This window comes from Balaenoptera physalus (assembly GCF_965194825.1).
Source record: "Balaenoptera physalus genome assembly, chromosome: 5".
Classification (NCBI taxonomy): Eukaryota; Metazoa; Chordata; class Mammalia; order Artiodactyla; family Balaenopteridae; genus Balaenoptera; species Balaenoptera physalus.
Window position 1 is genome coordinate 27,447,871 of NC_138884.1, and position 18,005 is coordinate 27,465,875.

The 18,005-nt window shown below is 34.9% G+C and overlaps 2 protein-coding genes across 10 annotated transcripts in view; one reads left to right on the forward strand and one right to left on the reverse strand.

Moving 5' to 3' along the window:
• SCOC (short coiled-coil protein) overlaps positions 1-12,724 on the forward strand; it is a 55,430-nt gene extending 42,706 nt beyond the window's left edge. For 2 of the 6 annotated variants that reach the window (XM_082463481.1, XM_082463478.1), the window contains exon 4: positions 1,333-2,932. In XM_082463481.1, coding sequence (XP_082319607.1) covers positions 1,333-1,475 — 143 coding nt within the window. In that variant the 3' untranslated portion in view covers positions 1,476-2,932. Of the gene's footprint in view, positions 1-1,332; positions 2,933-4,586; positions 4,662-4,786; positions 4,876-5,176; positions 6,170-12,525 lie in introns of those variants that run through there. The other 4 variants (XR_014264087.1, XM_082463479.1, XM_082463477.1 and 1 more) reach the window with 4 other exon arrangements.
• CLGN (calmegin) overlaps positions 7,468-18,005 on the reverse strand; it is a 42,916-nt gene continuing 32,378 nt past the window's right edge. For 3 of the 4 annotated variants that reach the window (XM_082463391.1, XM_082463393.1, XM_082463392.1), the window contains 7 exons: positions 16,463-16,576; positions 16,188-16,338; positions 14,394-14,609; positions 13,112-13,237; positions 12,734-12,893; positions 11,586-11,686; positions 7,468-9,769 (listed from right to left, as the gene is read on the reverse strand). In XM_082463391.1, the coding sequence (XP_082319517.1) occupies positions 9,689-9,769; positions 11,586-11,686; positions 12,734-12,893; positions 13,112-13,237; positions 14,394-14,609; positions 16,188-16,338; positions 16,463-16,576 (949 nt within the window). In that variant the 3' untranslated portion in view covers positions 7,468-9,688. The remainder of the gene's footprint in view (positions 9,770-11,585; positions 11,687-12,733; positions 12,894-13,111; positions 13,238-14,393; positions 14,610-16,187; positions 16,339-16,462; positions 16,577-18,005) is intronic. The other variant, XR_014264080.1, reaches the window with a different exon arrangement.

The window sequence follows — 18,005 nt, forward strand, 5'->3', positions numbered from 1 at the left end:
TTCAAAGTCTACTTCGGTAGTTTTTCTCCTCTCCTGGCCTGTAGCTTTGGCTGGTGATTTCAAAGAACAGATACGTTTCAATAAGGAAGTCAAATAGTGTTCTTATGCTTCCCTCTTTAAGGTCTAACATAATGAGCCCCGTTTAAGTCCCTACACTGTGTTACTAAGTCCACTTTAATAAAGCTTATATGAGAGTAAAATCAGTGTATTAGCCTCAGGGATTATAAGGGAACTGATCTGAGTTTTTTCATTTTCTAAATGTCTTGCATAAAATTAATTCCACCAGTGAAACATCTTTTGGTTTTCAACGAAATTAAGAGGTGGTGGTGTTTTTTTTTGAAATCAGATTGAGCAGATCATGTCATTCCAGTGGCTTCCCATCTCACAGTTAATGGAAGCCAGGTTCCTCTCTGGAAGTCTCTCACTTCCCTTTTACCTTTCAGAGTCCTGTCACACTCCCTGACTGGGACACTTCAACCTCCTTGCTGTTCTTTCAGCAAGCTTCTCCTCAGGGTCTTAGCAGTTGCTGTTCCCCTGTGCTTGAATCTTTTCCCTTAGTCATTTGCATATCTGTGTGGCTCATTCTCTTACTTCCTTTAGGTCTCTAGTGAAATTTCCTTAATCAAAATAGCTATCCCTGACTATACTGTATCACAGGACAACTGCCCTTTGCTTCCTGTGACCCTTACCCTTCTTGCTTTTTCTCCTGACCCCCACCCACCCTAAGCCCCATTAGAATGTCAGCTTGTTAAGGGCAGGGACCTTTTTTGTTACTGTTGCCTCTAGAACAGTGCCTGTCTCTTAGAAGGCACCCCAGTAACTTAGTTGCTAAATGACTGAGGTGTGGTATCTTCTTTTTTTAATCATCAAGACCTGTTCTTTTGAATTTCTTGCTAATGTAAAAATATAAAACGATCAATTGCTTGGAAACGGACTGCCTATATCCAGTGTGTGAATTCAGTTATGTTCACCTACTGCACTGTCTTAAATATTACTAGTAAAGACATTATGGGTTTATGATGATATGAACCAAAATTCACATTTTAAAAACAGTATTTTTTTAAATAACCATTTTAAGAGTTAACTACTTAACAAAAATGCTGTTTACAAAGAATAACATTTAGTCTAATGTGAAGTCTCTTTTTAGGAATTTTGGCTATTGATTTGTACTCAGTTTACTTTCTTTACCTTAACTTCTAAAGTAGTCTGAGTTTAAAAACAAAATTTAAGGATTGTGGTATTTCTTTTACGAATGAATCTTAATAAGCATTTTATAACATGGAGTCATTGCCATCATTTTGTTGACAGTGCACTTTTTTATTTTTCATATAGATCTCTCTGCAAGAGTAGATGCAGTTAAGGAAGAAAATCTGAAGCTAAAATCAGAAAACCAAGTTCTTGGACAATATATAGAAAACCTCATGTCAGCTTCTAGTGTTTTTCAAACAACTGACACAAAAAGCAAAAGAAAATAAGGGATTGATATCCCTTATGTCTTATGGAATTGCTGCTGATCTTTTTTTCTTTAAAACTTGGATAGATTCCAAAAGTTATAGTACTTTTGTTTGTGGCTTCACTGAGTATTTATGAAGATAGTGTCAGATCTAAGCAAAATTAAGAGCATAACAGAAGACTTCCATGAGTTTGTGTATTATGTTAGTCTATGAAAATGTGCAAAGGTATTGTAGAGACTTTATAATTAGAAATGCATATATTTATGAAACTTGAAAATGAATGTTATATCAAATTTGCTTTTATAGGTTTAGCATTGTCTTTTATTATAGGCATAGTTAGAGATACAAGAAAATAACCACCGTGTTGTGAAAAAGTGACCAAAATCACGTACTGAATGCACAGCTTTATATACCCTTGTCCACCATCGTGTGCCTCTTCTCCATTTGCTTTCTTCCCATTTTCTTTCCCCTAAGGAAAAAATTGGTTTCACATTTGTAAAAAGTAATTTCAGTAGTTAATCATCTAAGAGAGTAGCCCGAACTCTGTTGAAACTTAACCAAAATAAGATACTTTCTCAGCTTAGGGCTTATTTGTTATATTTAGTAATAAGATAGGATAGTTGGTTTCTGTTTAATCAATTGAAAACGGGGGCTATAAAGATGAAGATTTTTCTTTGAAACTGAATTATCATATTGGGAAGATTTGTTGTTAAAAACTTCCTTTGCACAGAATAATCCACTTGATACCTGAAAAGATGAGCTCTGGTTGTGTGTGTGTTTGAAACAGAAAATTTTGAGGAAAAATAGAAATAGGGTAGGAGAAGTATTCAATACTTGGTAAGTACTTGTAACCAACTCCAAATGTTTTTACTCCAGATTTGTGTTATCTCTGGCACAGATTAGATTTGAGGGGGGAATATATAAGAAAATGGATTAAGTTTGGCTAACCTTATGTAAACCACACCTAGAAGGGAATAAAGTTTGGTCTCAGGTTTATTTGCAGTACCCAGATGATCAACTTTGCAAAGTCCCTTAAAAAGTGTATTAGTATCAGAATCATGAATAAAATGGGAGAGTTTTACATGTATACTAATTGATGCTTTCTCAGTATTTTATCTCACTACTACTCCCAGAATTTTCTGTAAACCCAACTACTGGTTTGCAGAGTTTTAGTCATTTAACAGTTTTTTAAAATTTAGTTTGTACATTCCATTTGGTAAAGAAATCAGTATCACAAGTAATGTTAAAATATTAAATAGGAAAAGAGATCCACTAATACAGTTTATGGTTATTAAATTTAGGCTAATCATGGAAGAATCTTAATGTTTGTATTGGTGTTAAGATTTGATGACTTTAGCTGTATGAATATATAATAGTCATACTGCAAACATTTTGCATCCCTTTGTGACCTAATTTTTAAACATTTAAAACTGTGTTGCTATTATGCTTTGCTGTTTAATAAAAAGCTGTTTCAAAAATTGCATGTGTTTTGATATTGTTGCGTAAGTAACGGATATATACAGTGGTGCAGTGGTGTATCAGGGTTGTTCAAAGCCACAGGATAAGTAGCATATCTTATTTAAGTACCAGTTACTGGATGTTTAAGGGAATACTAATTTTTTAAAAATTAATTTATTTGTATTATTTTTGGCTGCATTGGGTCTTTGTTGCTGCATGTGGGCTTTCTCTAGTTGCGGCGAGTGGGGGCTAGTCTTCATTGCGGTGCGCGGGCTTATTGCAGTGGCTTCTCTTGTTGCGGAGCACGGGCTCTAGGCACGCAGGCTCAGTAGTTGTGGCTCACGGGCTCTAGAGTGCAGGCTCAGTAGTTGTGGCGCATGGGCTTAGTTGCTCCTCAGCATGTGGGATCTTCCCGGACCAGGGCTCGAACCCATGTCCCCTGCATTGGCAGGTGGATTCTCAACCACTGCGCCACCAGGGAAATCCGGGAATACTATTCTTATTAAAACAAATATAGGATATTATACCTTAATTTAAAAAATAAAAGCAAAGAATTCAAAGAAAAGGATCCAAGATTGCCAGGGGAAAGGTGGTTGTATGTTTTAGGTTAGGCTAAGCTCTTGTAATGAGATGCAATGGTAAAAAAAACACAGAAGTTTCTCTTCCAACTAATGGTTCTGAGGTGAGCATTGTAAACTAACAAACAGGCTTTGTGAGCTGGGGATTTCTCTGCCATTTTCAACCGTGGCTTCCAAGTCACACTAGTTACCACCATTCTGATTTGCAGAAAAATGCATGGGGTACACATGCAGGGTTTATGGGTTGGGCCTGCTGGAAATGGCTCATGTCCTCTCACATTCCCAAGGCCGTGGGGTTTAGGTGCAAGAGTGGCTGAGAAATGTAGTCGCTGGCTGGAAGCCGTATTCCCGCTACGACTTTATTATGGAAGCCGACGGAGGATGAGGGTGGCAGCAGCTTCAGCCACAGCCCTCTTTTCTTGCTAGTAAGTATCTGTGCCCAGCCTTCTTCCCGTACACAGAACGTACTCAGCCTCTCCTCATCCAGTTACTGACTCAGCTCAAAATCCAGGATCTCTATCAAGCTCTGTCAGCTGTAGATGTGACTCTTAATAGTCTGACCACCTCTAAACTGACGACAGATTATTTGCTCTGCCCATTTATAATGGTCTAGTGGGGATAGGATACCTAAATAAAAACTCTAAATTTGGACAACGGAATAAAGGGAAACACATCAAAGCAGTTGTGGAATACTCCTGGGAGAGAGACCCTGTGAAGATCCTGTCTCTGATAGTGGACGAAGTTCCTTGATTAGACCCTGACTGTAATCTCTGGCCAGGGACTGCCCTTTCCCATTGCTCTCCATGGCTTCCCCCAACTGGAAAGTTACTCCTTGTCCATTCCCCCGCCCCCCCCCCCCAGGACTCTGAAGTAGAGTTTGGAGTATTCCCCTCGTGGGAGTTGTGAAAGCAGTCCACTTGCGCTGGTGTGAGTCTGCTGCCCATCGTCTGTAGGCCAAGCTCACGTTTCTTGGTCTGTACAGTTCCCTCAAGAACAACCTTGTTGTCGATATGCTTCAGTTCCATAGGCTAGGAATCACAATCAAGCTCTTCCCTAGACCAAATTCTCAAAGTTTGCTTGCTTTCCATCCTCTCAGGACGCTGCCTCTCTTTCATGGAGGCTACTTTGAAACCAACTGAAAATAAGACTGCGCTGGGACTGCGACACCCAGGTATCACTGCAGGGCTGGGTCCCTTTGACTGCCTTAACGCTTGGAAGAGAGGTCTTAACCGGCCTTCCCCTTCTACCTCCCACATCTCAAAAATAAAACCATTTTGAACTTTTTCTGCTATTCAGGGTCCAGAAGCAATTAGCTTTCCTAATCTTGTGACGTACCTAACATGCGTGATCCTTCTCTATTCCCTTCCATCTCTGCTTGGACACTGGTAAGTTCCTTCTTGTGATAACCTTGCTAAAAGCATCAAGGACCAGCCAATTCATTTCACATTTTGGCTTTTCCAACTGCTGTCCTACAGCTGTTAACTCAGAAGGTGACAAAATGTTACCTGAAATACATGCCCCGCCTGCTCGTCATATGAACGGTAAACCAGTGCTATATATTTTGTTTTCATTATGGCAATATCTTCAGGATGTCATTTCCGTATTAGAAATACAGGTGGTAAACAGTGTGCGCAGGGACTGTGCCTAGCTTCTGATCAAGACTCTCCTTGACCAAACTTTACCCAGGTTCTTCTGAGCCCTCTTTGTCTAGGCCTCATCTTAGGCCCTGTCTTCAGCCTGCCTAGTCCAGCTTTAGTAAAAATCCTGCTAGGTGAATCTGATCACCCTGCCTGCCTTCAGCAAGAATCCTGTTAAATCAGCATGGCAAGCACCCTTCTACCCTCGATGTCTCCTCTTAGGAATTTTCCATCCACCAACCCTCCCCTGACCCACTCTACTCAACGACTATAAATCCCCAGCTGTCTTCACTGTATCTGGAGTTAAGCCCATTCTCTCTCCCCTCTGGCGATAGTGTTGGCCCTATTGCAATAGTCCTGAATAAAGTCTTCCTTATTGTTTTAACCAGTGTCAGAATACATTTTTAATAGTGATACTTCCTAGCTCTAAATGCTGGTGGAATGATGACTGGCAGGGACCGCTTTTCCTCAGGGTCTCCCAGTAGAACTTCCCTCAATACTAACACTAGTATTCCATCCAAAATTTGTCCTCTTTATATTCACTTTGGACTTTACTTATAGCAAGTTAATACAGCTCACAATCCCTTATCTGGAACTCTTGGGACCAGATATTTCAGAATTTGGAATTTTTCATTTCATAAAGTATTATGACTCATACACCAGTACAGCTTGGGGCAGCACTTGGAATCAAATACATTAACATTTTTGTAGCGAAATATATGAATTTAATACTAAGTTACGTAAGTAAAGACTACATGTAGCCTGTCAGGGAGGTCAGGTTTGGCTGCCAAATGACTTTTGATGTCAAACATGAAAAACTTCAGATTTACAGAGATTTTTGGAATTTGGAATTGTATGTGTAACAATAAAACCATTTGTGGAGAAATAACCAAAATCATCCAAGCATGCAGTTCCAACCAGTTTATGATGTCACATTTATATTCCTGATCAAGTCCTTTCTCCAAACGAGAAGTGAAAGGTGAATTATATATTCTAGAATTACTTTCATGGTCCAAAACAAAGCAAAATTGATCTTAATTCTTTAGAATGCAGTCTTTCTTTACTTTCCGCAATAATTTTGTTTTTCCCTATCTTAACACCCTCTAGTGGTTGTCATCAGATATTTCTTCAATGCTGATATAATCAAAATTGCCAGCAAAGACCAGATATTACTTCAGTTGGTGAGACCACTTGTATATCATGAAAGAATAGAGAATGTGAATAAATGGAAGCTTAACAATTGGAAGAATGCCTTAATTGCCTCTTAGCTACTCTATCCTAAAAACAAGCTACAGTCTATTTCACTTAAATCATAGAGATTAATGGTATTTGAAGATATTTACTATAACAAGGACTTTATGTTGGCTTTAGGACCTAATTTACCATACAATGGAAGGGGTATTGAGGAGTGATGACAGAAGCTAAAGTAATATATTGTAATCGATTGTATAATGTATTTGCCTTGTTTTAAATTTTCTATTATTATCTATAGATGGCTTATCAAATGTTTAGTCTAAGTAATTAAAACTTGAAATTACTCCAAAATTTTACAAAAGACGTAAAACTCTATTCATTTAAGAAACACAAAATATGTGGTAAGATACTGTGTTTGTTAGGTGTTAAAAGATCATTTTAAAAAAATTATCCTGTTGCCCATTTTCCCTAAAATTATCATTGCTTTTCCATGTATTTGGATCTCTACAAACTTCAGATGCATTCAAAAATACATTTTCTCTCCCATCAACCTGCTTCATCTGACCTGTCAGATGAGGGATAATTTTATTTCCTTAACTCCTCACAGCTGTCATGCTATGGAAATGGGAGCTATAATTTCGAAAGAGATTATTAGAATTTATGTAGAAAATGCTACTATTATGTTTAAATAAATCCTTTACATGAGATTTAAGTAGTTATCCAATATTAACCATATGATATTTCATCTCTAAATCCTGCTGAAGTTAAAAACAGAACCACAATTGAAAAGAGAACAAAAAAGCTCCATAGGTACCTAGAGTGTAATATATTTATGTTTTAACTATTCTGAATAGTTTCCACTGAAAACTATTAGTTTTCTAAATTAGTATTGTAAATTTCTAAGGTACATTATATTCATTGCTAGTGGTTAATTTTCACACGTAAGCAGGTTCATCCTGTGTGTCTTGCAAATGTAGACTGACGCTTGAAAAAAGCTCCTAGTTCCAGTAGTATGTATCTTCCTAGAGGAATGACCAGTGGAAGCAAGGTTACCTTAAAAAAATGTGCAAGAAAAAGGAAGTTACTTTAGCCTGGTCAAGTTAAAAAGCCTCTAAAAAGGCCAACTGAAATAAAGAGCAAAATCCATTTATTTTTCTCCTTTATTAGAGGAAAGGATAAAACTTAAATCGTTTTAAACAATAAAGTCACATTACGGTGGTAAAAGGAAAAAGCCATTTCGTTATTGAAGAAGACTCTATGCTTTGTCTACTGCATGGATCTAATACACAAATTTAAACCTATCAGGCATGGTACATCCACAGAGGGTACATCCACAGGAAGGAGCTGTGAACTGGCAAAAACTGGTTGCTCAGATTTTACCACTACAAGCTCATGGAGTTTAACCAAATGTGAAAGTTAAAATTAATCTGCAACCACGAAAGTAAAAAAAGCTTTAATAATCTTTAGAAAAAAATGATCATATATAAGACACTTGTCGGCAAGAAGTTTTCCATAAAGTTAAGAAAGGATTTATCTCATGAAGTAGTAGTTTACTTTCAGAAACATTCTCATCTAGAATCATTCAATATGTCTAGTTCACCTGGACATTCCCAATACAAAGCAAGAAAGGGAGTCCCTGCAAGATGTGTTAAGTTTAGTCAGCATTAAATAAATACAAAGTATGGTTAACTACATATTAAGATTGTCCACCACCAATTTATGGAAAGTTCAGAACACAGCAATGGAATAAAGCACTTATTTTCATTTTCAGTTCACTCCCTGAAATAAGGAGTGATAAGTGGCTATACTGGCTGTGTTTGGCTTCCTTTATGTCAGAGAAGCTAGAGGCTCCTTTTCCTTATACATAAGCTTTAAATGTACTACTGGGGAGGGAGATGTACGGGAGGCGGGCTTACCCAAGGATGGGATGTATATGTCCATGAAGGAATCCAAAATATTACCCAACTAGTATAGAGTTCTCTAGATAGTTGGTATTAAAGTAGTTCCATGGTCTCAAAGATTTAGATCACCTTCCAAAGGGTCTGTCACCCAAACATGAAAAATTCTTAAATATGTTAAATGGAATAATACAGCTCTACTATAATGTACTTCTGTGACTTTTGGTACCTACAGTCGTTCCTTGGTATCCATGGGGGATTGGTTCCAGGACGCCTGGCAGATACCAAAATCCACAGATGCTCAAGTCCCATAGTTGACCATCCTTATCTGCAGATTCTGCATCAGAGGATTCAACATACCGTGTAGTACTGTAGTACTGTAGAAATAATTGAAAACAAAATCTGTGTATAAGTGGACCCACGCAGTTCAAACCTCTGTTGCTCAAACCTCTGTTGTTCCAGGGTCAACTGTGTTTTAAAAAGAGGAGCAACAGTCTACCATAGAGGCAGCTTTGAAGCTAGATGAGACAATAGATTTGAATTTGTCGGAAAAAAGATAAAAATACAAAGCATGATGATTGAGATTAGCCATTACAGTCTCTTAATGATCAGATAAAAGAAAGACTCCCCAATCATAATTTACCTATTAAAGAGGGTATCATTTAAAGAAGAAAAAATATTTAAATTTTATTTTCAAGAGCAATGTAGGCATAAGCAATCTCGTAAACAGAGTAAGCCATTCTGGCATAAAACAACTGTAACAGCTTCAAAAAAATCTGTACACCATTTCGTTTTGATAAACCTCTGATCTCTGTATTCAAATGCAAGTATGCTGCACTACTGACCAGTGATTCTATGAATGACACATAGACATTTCAGTTTTGTTGATTTGTCTGTCAACAAAGCACCTCTTGAAAGGACTCTATAATTTACGTGAACGATGGACCGTAACTATAGTTTGACACAAAGTAGGTAAATGTGGGTCACATGCAACACTTCCAACTGTTGACAGAAACAAACAACCATACAGAAACTTTACTGCATTTAGCTCTGTACAACAGAACGCACTCTTATTTATACTATGGAACTACCAGTTATACTGTAGTATAGCCGTTTAAGGGGAAATTCCAATAACTGATTCTTCCAATAGCAGTGAGGTTGCTGCATATTATTTTGCTCTGTAGAAACCAAAACTTTCTCCAAACTATTAAAACTGTGTAACTTCTAATGCTATTAATCTCTTAAAATTTGACATGGAATGTGCCACTTTTCTTTTATTCTAAATTCAAAGACCAGGTTAACTTCAAAGTTTTTTATTTCTGAAAAATAAGATTAAAATAAACGTCTGAAAGAATAACATTGCTAGATAGTAGAAACAGGATGTGCAGATTGACTCAAGTTCAGTTCTGGCACACCGACTTGAGAATGCCAACTCTCTCTCTTAGGAATTAAAAATACTTGAATACAGGTTACTCCTTTCGTACTCTTCTTTTGCGTACTGACTTTACTGGCCCATCTCCAGATCCTGTGCTCTCATCTGCTTCTCTCATCTAGGGAAAAAAATATGAAAACGTTTATTTTCATACAGTGGGCAACTAGTAGAGAGTAGTAAATAATGTATTTCTTATTCTCTAAAATACATGTTTCTAACAAAACATCTTTATGTTTATATATATATATCTTTATCTTTGTTCCTTTACTTAATAACTGATCAAAAACGTGTATATAAATTGATGTGTTTCAATTTGTTCATCTTTTGCCATGATTACATTTTTAGAATAACTGTTTGTCAAATATGCATCTGACAAGGAATAATGCTAATACCTCAATTCATGATTTTATTTCATGATTTACAACTTAATCTAATGTTGGTTAATTAAAGGTTATATGATATTTTCATTGTGGGATATTAAGCATTAACTATACATCACAATGTTTCTGTAAGTAATGAATTGCTGAGCTGGTTTTACAGAGACTTTTTCAGAACTTCTGGTACCTAATACTTTGAGAAAAATTAACAGAGAGGAAAGGGAAACATCAAACTTATGATTTGGGCTTTTTCTCTCCTTTAATTCTTATCCTTCCAGAATAATCATTTATATATAAATTAAACTTGTATAACAATAAAATAATGCAGGTATTATACAAAACAGTTATAATTATTTCTAAAGGTTATATTATATAAAAATTGATTTATTTTAGCTCACTGACAAACATATAAGAAGATTAAAAGACTGAAAAGATGGAATTTAGATACTTTTAAAGGTACACAAAATATTTTACAAAGCAAAATATAACTAGAATACACATTCAGTGAATGATTCCAAGTATTATTATTAAAAGAGTGACGGCGGGAAACAAGGACTGTTTAAAAACTCTGTTCTGGAAGAAATTATCTTCACCCAACTCCCTCTAAATAAATATGTTCATACTAAATAATGAGCCCCAAAACCCATTTAAAAAAACCTCACTAGGCAGTTAAGACCAGTAAGCAGGTATATGTACTGAATGAGCTTTAGAAAACAACTAAAACAATAACAACAGAAGTTTATCTGGGAGATTTCTTCAAATAAACAAAATAGCAAGTTTATCTCATCACATGCAACAGTCCAGGCATAACGGACCTTTACCCTACCTAACTCTAAGCTCTGAGAGTGCTGGGGACGGTGACTGGCAGGTGGGGCTGTGCAGCTCTTAGAGGGCTAGAGAAGCAGAGAAAACAGGCTTGGGGGGTATATACTAGGTGAAAGAAGAAAGCTCGGGTTCTGAATTATACCTGGATGGTTTCTTATTCCATAATAACTGACTATAAAAAAAGGCACTGTGGAAAGTTCTATCATACATCAGGATGGAAAAGGGGGCAGACATATCAAGTTAATGAAAAACTAGTTTATTAAAGATTTGAGAAAAACACCATTACCAGGCATAGTACTCAACTACCCAATGAATGAAATCTTTCAAAATGTTACAGTAAATAACTGTGACAGAATGTTTTCACAATGGCTAAAAGAAAATTGTCTTGTAATAAACAGAATTACTTTTTAAATATTCAGATGGTCTGCTTATTACACCTTTCAACAAAACACTTTAATGAAGTCATTTTTTACAGACGTAGCTCTCTCTTTATATTTTGTAAACCAAAGGCTTACTTTATACTGTTTCATTAGGCATTAAGACGACATAAATTACAGTACTTTCATGCTTTCCTTATGGATACATTTTAAAGCAATATATATGCTCTTAAGAAAGCTGGGAGAAATATGGCAAAAAATTCTTCAAAAACCATACTGCTTTTATTAAATATTTTTTTGTGGATTAACAGTCATACATAGAAACTAGTTTATTTTCTGTTAAAGAGTTGCTTACCTCATCCTCTGATCCAGACTTATTTGATTTATTACCTTCTTCTTGTCCTTCTATGATTTCAATTTCTTCTTCACTCTTTTCCTCAGGTTCACCTTCCTCTTCTAGAATTTTTTATTAAACAGATTTTATTAAAGGCAAAAACTCGAATTAGAATTTTGCTATTTAAAAGTATTAAATAAAAGTGGAAGGATGTATTTAAATTCCAATATTTAAAAGCAATTTCTTCCATTAGACATTTTTTTAAAATTTAAATAGAAATATTTATTTTACCACATTTTATAAATAAATCATCATATTTGAGGAAAGGGGCAGGTTTAAAGAATTTTAAAGCACTCAGTCTGTCTGTAAAATGAAAACCAAAGAATTGTGTGTGTGTGTGTGTGTGTGTACACACATATATGTAAATATATGTGTGTGCATGTGTGTTTTGAGAGAGTATGTTTTTTAAGTCAACTGTTTCATCAACTATTAAGTTAAAAACAGTGCTCAAGATATAATTTAGGTTATAAAGCGCTCATTCTGGAGCCTGGCTTGGGACGCCTGACAACTATCAATAGTTTTATTGCTATCTAGATGTGCATAAGGAAGTCTCACTGGAGAGGCACCAAAAAGCCTCATCTGTCTTCAGTTCTAACATCTTCTGGAGTTTAGAAGAGGGTGGAAAGGGGACGTATGATTTAGCAATCCTTTCAAGAGATTAAACTATTGGTTCCACATGATAAATTATCCGATAAACAACAGCCCTTGGGAGACTTGGTGTGGATTTTGTTGCTGCAATCACCTGCCTTAAACCGATTACTCTTCTACAGAAGCCACGGTCTGTACCTCCCATGTCATCCTTGGAGGGGAGAAAAATCTTTGCAAAAAGCTATGGCATATGGGATTCATAGCTGCTAGGTTCTGAAGCAACTGAACACTTTTTACAACTCTTTCTTCCTAGAAAACAAAAGTCATACATTGGATGTCTGCTCAGGTACAACCCAGGCAAGGATGTTACTCCTCTTCGCCAGTCACGCCTTCTTGGGGATTCAAATGGTATAAATCTGACAATAAACAAGTGCAACAGCTAGTGTTTACCACTTAATCTACTATTTTAAGTGAGCTTTGCCCAGCTTTGTCCCCATTATAAATCACCATCATCATCTTACCTTTTTCAAGAATTTCACCATCACTTTGCTGTTTTTCCTCTTCCAAGTCCACTGGTTTCTCCAGGGCTGCTTTCTCTCCCTTCACTTCTTGCTCTAGTGCTCCCTTTGTTTGTGGTTTACATATGTCTGGTTTTTTGAACTCTGCATCTTCATATCTTTTCTGTTGCAGTTTAACACAAGCTATTTTTACTAAAAGCAAAGCACTATTTACAAAAAGATTTTTTGCAATAAGTGATATCATAGTGAACTATCAGTAAAAACTTATAGGCAATTTAGTTTATTACTTTTAAGAGCCACTTGCTCCAATACAGAACTCCTAAACACTAAGAGATTTTTTTTTTTTTTTTTTTACTGTTGACGAAAATTCATTTTCTTTACCTTTACTTTTCTTGGCCAACAAAATGAAGTAATTAATGCTATTGGAAGCACTGCTGTCACAAGATAAATGAACCAAAGCCATGGGCGCTCTTCAGTAGCTGCCATCAACTGTTTGAATATACTAGGCTAGAGAAGAAATAAGCATAAAAAGGCAATTAAGATTTTATAAACCTTCATTCAGAAATACAGCCTACAAAAACAAAAAACTTATTTCACCTAGGTGGTTTTATATTAAGGAATCATGAATTTGCAAGATAAAAAATATTTTATTTTCTCATTTTATACTTCGTAAAGTTTAAACAATTATTCGCATGCATTGCTGTTTGACACTTTGTAGTAGAAGGTACATTATACTATATAGGTGAATATTGCTAACCTACCAGCAAGAATTAGGACAGTTTTCTTTTTTGGTAAGTTTTAGGATAGAACTACTCTTTGTGGATGTATTATCTGCTTCATTTAGAAGTACACAACTCTCTGATAACATCCTGTACTTTTAAAAAACTTACTAAAAAAAAAAAAAACAAACAAAAAAAACCCTGATAATCATTGTGTTTTCTTTTGCTTGTTTATTAACAAATTTTACACACAACCTTCAGGAAGGAAATTGTTTCTCTTACTAAAATAAAATCTAAAATTATCAAATGTTTTAGTTAAAAGAGTTTCCAAATGAGAATCCCTTTACCTTTACTTACTCTTCTGATGGTTTTTGCTAATATCCAAAAAGACCTAATGTGACGTACACATTTTTCTTTACAGTAATTGGTTTTAAAGATAGATTCTCCAAGATACATTGTGTTGAAATATTTAGCTTATTTTCTAAGTAGTGTTAAGATTTGGGGAAAAAAAACTGGAACATAATAATATTAAATTTTAAAAGTTTCTATACTCCTCTAAGTGAAAAGTAGTTAAAATGAATAAAGAATATTTAGATTACTGTTCCCACTTAGGCCTTAAATTGATAGGTGACAAAGATATTAAGTCTCATTTCTAGTAGTAGTAGTGGTCTCATTTCTATAACCATCAAAAGGCACCCAATCCCATTATGCTATCATAATTTAATAAATGAAATGAAGGCTTACATATATATAATTCATTATTAGTTTATAATGAAGCTGTATCATAATTTGGTAAAGCTAAATATTCTGTCTACATAAATTTATTTAAATATGTTTCTTTAGCATTTAGTAATTATTGCACATTTATTTACCTTTTTAAAGGCCATTTGTACAACCTATAACCAGGACCACATCCTATTATTACCATATGGTAAATACTGTACCTCATTATCATTTTCTATCATTATTTTCACTCCCCAGCCATCTGCAGCCCAGCGATCTGCTACTTCCTTTTCCGAACAAATAATAAAATTATCAAAGTAGATATCAGAGGTCATGGACCAAAGCTCTAAACCAAGAGCACGGAAGGAAGTCAGAAGAAATGGGTGATTGTCTTCAAAATAATCTGGATTAGGAATTTTTCGAGGACTCCAGATACCCTGCGAGAAAAAATAATTTAAAGACATTTTCAAATAAAATAATTTCATTATAAATGTTACTCAAGAAGTAGTTGCTGTTGAATGAAATTAGCAATACTAACTGGAAAAAAGAAAACTTTAACTGATAATTAATTCATTAGTAATTCACTAGAAATAAAATCTTCTTTCTTCTTATCCGGAACACGATGTTCCCTATGAAATATATCCTGTACATGATGTTCCCTATGAACAATGACTTTAAACTCTGCAAAAGGGGACTTCCCTGGTTGTCCAGTGATTAAGACTCTGTGCTCCCAATGCAGGGGCCCTGGGTTCAATCCCTGGTTGGGGAACTAAGATCCCACATACCACAACTAAGCCCACGCGCTGCAACTACTGAGCCCGTGCGCTCTAGAGCTGGCGCGCTGCAACTAGAGAAGCCTGAGCGCCACAACGAAGACCCAGCACAGCCAAAATAAGTAAAACTAAATAAATAAATACATAAATAAATAAGTAAACTGCAAAAAAAAAAAAAAAAGAGGCAGAGTGAAAATCCAATACAGAAACTTGAGTAATTAAATTTCACAACTGACACTATATTAGACAAGTTTTTTTTTTTTTTACATTTAGTAAAGATATTCAAGACAAGATATCATTAAAATTGTTCAAATCAGAGAGATCACTGTATGGCAAAAACGGAACCGCACCTTTCAACATATACTCGTGATAGGCATCAATAATCAACCATGGTTGAATCTCAGAACAATTATTCAACACAGAAGTTCCATTAGATCTTGAATGATTAAACTCAACCAAATCAAATAAATTGGACAATATGATCACTCACTGACTTATTCCACCATCACATATGTCTATTGTGTGCCAGGCACTATGCCAGATGCTAGGATACAGTGGTAATCAAGGCAGACATGGTCCCTGCATTATGGTGTTTAAAGTCTAATGAAGGAGATAGACATTAAACAAAAAAGTTACCAAAACAGACATTTTGTGATAAATACTATAAAGAAAAACTACAGTGAGCAAAAAGAATATATAACTGTATATATAAAATAAATGTTAGAAAATGTCAATGAATAATTAGATGAAACTAGAGGGTTCAATGGATAACATAAGGACTTCCACCCCCAAAACTAGGTATACTCAAAAAATATCTGATTCATATTAGGGAAAAAAATTCAATTTTAATAATACCAGAGAGTAAGGAGCACGTTAATTAAGCACAGACTTTAATTACTAAAATGTACAACCTGAGTCTTCTTGATCAGAACTCACTTCTTATATTTAATTCTAAAATAAAATTTTATTCCAAAGTGATCATCAGTTGATTACTAAGGAAAAATATAGTATAAAGTAACTTATCTTTAGTTCTTAATTTTATTCCCTCAGAAAATTAAATAAGGAATGTTTCACTTTTTAAACATAAATTAGTTGGAGTCTATGTTCTTTGACTTCTTAAGATAGCTAAGGCACACTATTATACAAATCAAATTTCCTGAAGTTAACATAACATTATCAATAACTAGATAAATAGCACAACATTTTAAAGTTTACTATGGGACTGGAACAAGTGGTTATTACCTGGTAGTTAGGGTTATCTATCATTGGAGGTCTCCATATTCCTTTGTATTTTGGGTTATCTATCATGGGAGGGCTCCACTCACCACACCCAATCCGACATTCTGGATTAGAAATCTGAGGTGCCTCCCATTCTCCATCCATGTCTTCATTCCTTAGGATATTAGAACAAAGCAAATGGAGTAACCTCAAGTCTCTCCTATCAGTCATATAAACTAGTAACAAAAAAGCAAGTAAGAAACATATGAAATTGACATTTGAAGATGAAGAATGCTTACCAGTCAATGGGTTTTTCAGCATTAGGATCTGGAATAAATTTCGGTTCATTATCAAGCCAGCCATCAGGTTTAACAACACTTGAATCTTCTATTTGGGCAGGTTCACTTTCATCCCTGTAAATACAGTATTTTACGCTAATTATTAATTATTCAAGTAGTTTAAAAATGCACGTTACAAAATTCATAAGGTACCAAAAGGCATTTCCTACCCTGTCTTTGTACCTACTACCTCCCCTCTCTCTCATCCACCTAAATCTTCTGCTATACACTTTTTTATATATATTACTTGTTATGTTCTATACACACATGCACATATGTATGTGTGTGTGTGTGTGTGTGTGTGTATATATATACACACACATACTTTTTTTACACAAATGATAGCATTCTATACAGAGTATGTTAGACCTTGCTTTTGTTCACTTAAAAACTCATTCATCAACAAACATATATGGGATGACTACTACATGTCAAGACTGTTCTAGGAGCTCTGTTGTATATAAATATATATCTGCTTCATTCTTCTTAACAGTTGCATAGTTTTCTACTTTGTGAATATATCATAATTTATTTAATCTATCTATTGTTGAGAATAGTGTTTTCAAAAACTTACTATGATGAATAATGCTATAATTAATATCCTGGAATATATTAGAAATTAATAAGAAATTAGTTGTCAGCTATATGAAGTAAAATTTTTTTCCAGTTTCTCATGCATTTTTTAATGTCGCTCATGGTGAGGTTGTTTTTTTTTTTTTGCCATGTAAAACTCATTTATTTTCATGTAGTTGAAATTTATTAACATATTCCTTTATGATTCTTCAATTTTATGTCATATTTGGAAAGGTCTTCCCTACTCCAATATTATTTTTTAAAAAATCTCCGTATTTAATTCTAGTAATTTTTATATTTTCCTTAAAAAATAACACTTAGAAAGTAAATTCTAAAGTATATAAACATAGTCACAGTAAGTAGTGAATAGAATTACTAACATAATTTTCGTCTTTACAGAAAAGTAACAATTTTAAATAAGAAGCTACATTATGATTTTCCAAACAAAACTTGAATAACAAACTGAAATAATCAACAATATATATGTAAAGACTGAGTAACAAACTGAAATAATCAAATCTATGTATGTAAAGACTTGTACTTGCCTGTTATCAATGTTATCTTAGGGTCTCTGAGGGCTCAGAGTAACCGGGGTTTAAAATTTAAGGGTGCATCTCTTTTAGCACTTTATAAAAAAAATTCTCACACATTTCACCAATCAGAATGAGGTTCGTATATACAGTTTCTCTCATTTAAGGGCAAACGTATGTCCCAGCCCTACTCTTTATGGGCAAACAAATATGAAGCAATGTTAGAAAGCCCACATGGAGGGATGCGGTCCTACCTTTTCTGAAAGCATGAATTCATGGAAGTGATACACTAATAAGTGACTTATTAATTTTTTTTTAAAAGTACTATTCTTCCTACCTTGCACAAGTTACTTCCCTATTATACTATTTCCCTTAAGGCAAAGACATTTTCACTGCTAACC